The sequence below is a fragment of the Tripterygium wilfordii genome, chromosome 1, assembly GCF_013401445.1.
Source record: "Tripterygium wilfordii isolate XIE 37 chromosome 1, ASM1340144v1, whole genome shotgun sequence".
Taxonomy (NCBI): domain Eukaryota; kingdom Viridiplantae; phylum Streptophyta; class Magnoliopsida; order Celastrales; family Celastraceae; genus Tripterygium; species Tripterygium wilfordii.
Window position 1 is genome coordinate 2,425,746 of NC_052232.1, and position 6,000 is coordinate 2,431,745.

The following is a 6,000-nucleotide window of genomic DNA, read 5'->3' on the forward strand; positions in this document are numbered from 1 at the left end:
ACAAACCCTAAAATTTTATTAAAATTAGATATCAAGAATTCTCTTATGCGAACATTCGCAAGTTATATTAACTTATGCGCCTCAATTTCATCATTGATTTGAAACATGTGGGACCCAAAGCAATGACCCCACACTATATTCCTTGGTTACAAAATCGAGCTTACGTCACTTCTGTGACGGAAAATTATATTATACCCAAGCATAGCTAAGATCCGTACCATTCACTCCAATAGTTCAGGACCTTGTAAAACGGGTTTCCAGAAGGCATCGCAGTCGCTCAAGTCCAGTACCATCGCCTGTCACAGAAAATATACACACGTCCAAAACTCATTGCCAAAGGATACATGTCCAGGTGCCCGCTGTTTTATCATTTTATTTTGCAGCAATTCGATCAATTATCAGCGCACCTGAATCAATTTTCTGGAGAAAGAAGTCCCATATATGGTGCTATTACCCAACATCGATCATTTCCCACCATCATTCAATTTGGCTCACTTTATTCCCTGCAACACCATTGCATCTATAGTAACATATATCATCATATATACACTCAAATCAAAGAGATTCCCTTCAAAATGGTAACTTTTTGAACAGAGAAATTTTCATGGGAGTAGAGTAAAATGAAATAAGTCACAGGAAGCAAAGGTTATAAAATGAAAATCATTGTAGGAGTTCAGTGTAGACAAATAACTTATCTGATTTATCACCTTCATCAATTCTCCAGATCCTGCTACTGACCAACATAAAGGTGCCTTGTGTTTACCTGGCTACAAATGTTTTACAAAAAAAACATGTATACACATAGGGTACATAGAGACCGCCATTTTTTTGCATTAAAGCACTTGCGCTGAAGTAACCCATGCCATACTCTCAGGAAAAGCTCGAACGACCTTCAACAAAAGTGTACTTGTACTCGAAACCGACACAGGTGGGTAGGTAGAGAATACCTAGGGGCGCGAGGCAACTCTCTCTAAGGAACTCGGCAAAATAGCCCCGTAACTTTAGGAGAAGGGGTACCTCCTCACAAAGGGGGCCGCAGTGACCAAGCCCAGGCGACTGTTTACCAAAAACACAGGTCTCCGCAAAGTTGTAAGACCATGTATGGGGGAAAGACGGTTACGTTACATGTGGATTTGTAGTTGGTATCATGTGATAAGCAGCAGGACAATGCTTTTCCAAATCTGTGATTTTAAGCTAAACAGACTACATATGGCCATTCAAAAGTTAATAGTATGCCAAAGTAAGCCACAATGGAAGGAAACATAGTAGTTATAGTAGGAAACAAAGAATAAAAATTAAAATAAAATTACAAGAACTTACCATACTGTTTTGCATAAATGAACGGCGATAACAGAAAGCATGTGCACACCTGCAAAATCTCAGGTCTGGCCGCCGAGTAGATGTTGATTGAGAAATGCCAAAATATATGCGTCGACCCACCAGCTGGACGCAGATTGGCATCAAATTCGAACTGCTTAACTGCACACCTTTATACAAATAAAAGCTCCAAAACAAAGATAACAGGAGCTAGGAAGAAACTATTAGAGTCTCATTGCTTCCAACAGTACCTCTATCCCTCTGTCATGGACATACAAAAATACACTACACTTATAGACACAGGCGCAAAGGTAACACATTGAGGAGATAGAATTGATATCTTTGAGCGCCTACTACGATGGAAACATCACTAGCAATAAGCAAATCTGAGCTATTACAATCTATTTGAACAATCATAATTCTTCTCTTTCTCAGCCATGAGATGCTAGAAAGAACAATTGTCAAAAGTCATCAGGAAAGTATATCATACTACATTCATTTTTATGAGATGTGGCAATGATAGCTCAACCCTATGTCCTGAAGCTTTCTAACCACCAACTCATTATTAAGCTTGAGAAGAAAAAGGGAAAACTGCACCCATTTTCAATCCTCGTCTCATCAGCAACCAAGCAAAGCGGTTGTACTCAGCTGATGGTGGGATAATTGGGTTTATGCAAAAGTAAGTACTAAGTAACCAGGATCCTCTTTGACAAACTTATCTTTGCTTGGCCAAAATGCCTTTAAAAAAGGAACAACTACAAGCAACATACTAATGGACATCAAGATGATTCAATATCAAATGCACTTTATCATAGGTGTTACATTCAATCAAAACAGAGCATATTACAAGAAAATTTTTATGAAAACACTCAGGCTGAAACACCCAATCAATAGCAAGTACCAATTGACCTAAAATGACATGGTAACCTCAAACTAGACACAAAGCCAAAAAATAATAATAATCGTCCAAAACAAACCTACACCACTATGCATGTATAGATACTTCAGTTTCAACCTACAGAAAAGGTATACAGTAACAGTTCCAGCTACAAAATACTCAACAAAAAATATGCTGCTACTACAAATCCTGTACAGTTTTGGGACGTAGGGTTGGACTCTGTGTGTGGATAAATGCCACTGCAACGGAGAAAGACTGTAGAGCTGATACTGTTGATTGAAAATGAATAAAATACAATCCATCATGGACATTCACCATCCTCAAGGTGGGAGAATCATCCTCTGAGCCCTGAAAATTCGAAGTTGGTCGTCGTCAACCCATGCAAGTTTAAATATTGTGCTGTTGTGCTAAAGTTCATAATATAGCACCAATCCCACCAATAAAAGAACTCCATAGCCATATTCTACACATGAAGTTACAATGCACGTAGACGATTGAAGAAGAAATAATGCAACTAGTAAAGCATTTAGTGATATCTGATTGAGGAAAGAACGCGAGCCCTCTACCTTATATTTGCAACAAAACACGGTTGAATCATTGCATAGGAATTATAAAAATATATAGCTATATGGTATACCAGTCTTGTATTCATAATCAAATAAAACACATCTATGGAATCCATGTATTTTCTCATTAAGAGGAGCACACAAGGTATATACTTAAAGGAAAATAAGCAAAGACAAAATCATTAAGAGTAAAGGTAGAAGAACAATTAATAGCATTATCCATTCTAAACAGTAATTGAGGACCTAAGAACCACAAGATTAACGATACCTGTAGGAATAAATCAACTAACTTGCACTCTCCCTGTGTATCTGCATGGGGAACAATTTCTGCTTTTCTCGGTTTGGCTTTAAGCACCCTCAATGTGCATCCTAGATCCCAACCACCACAGTCACACTGCCCACCAGATCTCCATCTTTCGAGAAGACCAGAAGGACCACCATTTCTGGTCCTTGGCCCTCCATGAAGACCCGATGGAATTACAACTGTCATACTCATTGAACAATCACCACTATCTCGAGCACAAGTAGCAGAAACTAAGGACTCATTGGTATCAGTAGTTTGCCGAATTCCTACTTTCTTGAGAAATTTCAAGCCCCAACCTCCAACTTTCTCTCGACTATTATCAGGAAGATGATCTTTCACGACAATGACAGACAATTCAAGATTTGGTGGAAAGGAATTTTCTGGAATATTAATCCCACCAGACGAGTCAAAATTGCTGTCTGCATCATGGTGCGACTCCCACAAACTGTTTTCCAGTATGGTGCTGGATCCACCAAATCTTGACAAAGATCTCTGCTTTGACGAATGCCTGGGCCTGAACACTTCCACTACCTTCTTTGACAGCCCCTTATTCTTCCTAAGCCTATGGCTTGAAGCTTGCATCTCTCCTCCTAAGTTTTCTGTGATAGCAAACAAAACGAACTCTGTCTCCAGGAGTCTCAAGTTGTTTGGACATAAGGTGAAAGAAGTGGATACTCTCATCTTGCCAATCAGACGAGATTCTTTATTGTGAATGTCGTGTTCCTTTTGATCACCCGTTGTTGAATAAAAGAAGTACATATAATCCAGGGACTTATCATCTGCTGAGTCAACTTTACATAAGTCGGCCATATATACCTCTTTCTGATCATCCAGGGAGAAAACAAAATGCAGAATTCCAGCTTTCCCCGTGCACTGGAGCATGCCTTGAATGATAGAGACAGAAGCAGCAGAAGAATAATCAGAAGAGGTAGAGTTTGTACTCGACGTAGAAGGAAGCCTGTTATGCAAAGTCTTGGACTCATATTTATGTTTATACAAATTTGGCAAGTCCTTATCTAGCTTGTGCATCGAGTAATTACTTAACGAATCCGGAGTTCCCACGAAATTATAAGATGCGGAATCTTTAAGATCATTCAAGCTCCTCCTTTCGAGATCAGCATCATCAAATGCACCAAGCTGCTGTAAGAAAGGGCTCTTCAATAGGTTTATCATACTCTTGGAACCCATAACCGAGCCTATAATCCATTGTCCGGTAGGATTAACAACCACACTCGCAGTCCCAGTAGCTAATGGGCATTCAAAAACAAACCTAGTCAGATCACTTGCATTCTCATTCCTGTATATATCAGGATGCAAGCCATCAGAGAAAATGCCCATATTTCCAGAGCCATAGGTCACAGAGGTGTTGCAAGGTGATGTTTTAGATGCGCTGATATGAATCAATTCCAGGCAATGACGAAGATATTTCTCATCCAGAGTCGCCATATGTTTTGGGATCATGCCACCTAAGACATGAATACTTCGAAGCAATGAGTCCTCTATACATTTTCTGTTCTGTTGCAACTGCTTAACTTTCAAGGTGAGCATATGTTGTGGATTCTCCCTCCTCACCAACCTTTTCTTTTTAAACTCAGAAGTATCTGAACAATTTCTATCATCGCTAAAGCAGTTGGATGAATGTTCCTCATGTTGAGACTCATTTTGTGTATTGACAATTCTATCTTCCATCTTATGCCTTCAATGAATAAATTGCATTAATGGAGGAAAACTTTGGATTCCACTTTCAGATGTGATGAAACAGAAAACCCTTCACTGCATATCAAAGAAGATTCTGGACAGTTACCAACTTACATCAATACATTCCAAAGAAGCATATATGAATGGGAAGGAAAAAAAAAAAAAACGAAGGATAGAAACGAATACTGACAAGGCAATAATAATGGAAAATTACTTTCAAACTGCAACAGTATTGATTTCAAATGCTCTAATTTTCTACTTCCCAATATGAATTTTCTTCTCTTTGTCTCTAATCTGGAATGGGAAAATACAAGAATCCTAGTGAATAGAAAAGTAAAAAAAATCAAAATCTGAGTGACAGACAATTGGAGACTTTGTCAAGAATTTGTTACTCTCACTTAGATGATTATGAGAACAAGGAAAAATTTAATTAGAGAAGAAGAACCATTTTAATTAGTGAAATGAAACACAGAGAAGAAAGAATAACAGAAACATCAACGAAGGATAATCCCCTTATCAACATTCACTGATTTGCTCAGAATACCCTACCCAGTTCATTAAAACCCAACCAATACACACTCTCCCAGACAGAGAATATAACATACAGGCTTAATCAATGAAAGATGAGAACCTAAAACATGTAACTCCGGCTGCCACAGATCCAATCAACGAATTTCACTCACCTCAGATGCAGCTCTTGAAAAATAAGCAGCAAAAGATATCACTCAATGGACCAGGAAATCAATCCAGTATCTCTCTTTCTGTACCACCTTTATGTAAACAAACCCACAAACCACATAAACCTAAATATTGCAAAATAATCCACAAAGCACCCAAAAATAATGTTACTAAATTACCATATACAAAAAAGTTGCAACCTTGAACAAGTATAAAACAAAATGAATAAATAAAGGGAAAACCTTTACCTTATCTTAACAAACGGATCAAGAACCGAAAAACCCACTTGGATCAAACTCTGATTCCCCAATAGAGGAACAACTTCAACAACCATTAATCTCAACCTTATCTCCCGTAAAAAGAATGACAACCCAAAGCACAACTGCTGACAATATCTTTAAGCAACAATGTTTCTTCTCATAGACAAGGAACAGTTTTTCTGTCTCCAGCACAATATTCTATAGATCTCCAGTTTTCTGTTTCTAGAGAGAGAGAGACAGTAGAGAAGGAAACTACTAAAACGAGGCAGTGGGTGTGCA

The 6,000-nt window shown here is 38.3% G+C and overlaps 1 protein-coding gene across 3 annotated transcripts; it reads right to left on the reverse strand.

Annotated features, from left to right (window-relative positions):
• Nucleotides 1-2,090: 2,090 nt before the first annotated feature.
• Nucleotides 2,091-6,000, reverse strand: LOC119998645. Of its 3 annotated transcripts, none has more exons than XM_038845990.1 (4): nucleotides 5,710-6,000; nucleotides 5,467-5,553; nucleotides 3,050-4,858; nucleotides 2,091-2,563 (listed from the first exon to the last, which is right to left on the reverse strand). In XM_038845990.1, the coding sequence occupies exons 3-4, from the start codon at nucleotides 4,772-4,774 to the stop codon at nucleotides 2,396-2,398; spliced, it is 1,893 nt and encodes a 630-aa protein (XP_038701918.1). In that variant the 5' UTR covers nucleotides 4,775-4,858; nucleotides 5,467-5,553; nucleotides 5,710-6,000; the 3' UTR covers nucleotides 2,091-2,395. The 3 variants fall into 3 exon arrangements, with proteins under 3 accessions (XP_038701918.1, XP_038701912.1, XP_038701923.1); XM_038845984.1 differs by having other exon boundaries at nucleotides 5,467-5,586; XM_038845995.1 differs by lacking the exon at nucleotides 5,467-5,553.

Bases quoted from the DNA above. Each gene is read 5' to 3' on its own strand.
- LOC119998645 (XM_038845995.1), bottom strand. From the start codon at position 4,774: ATGGAAGATAGAATTGTCAATACACAAAATGAGTCTCAACATGAGGAA. The intron at 2,564-3,049 runs GTATCGTTAATC...TCGAATTTTCAG, and splicing joins TAGTTGATTTATTCCTACAG to GGCTCAGAGGATGATTCTCC.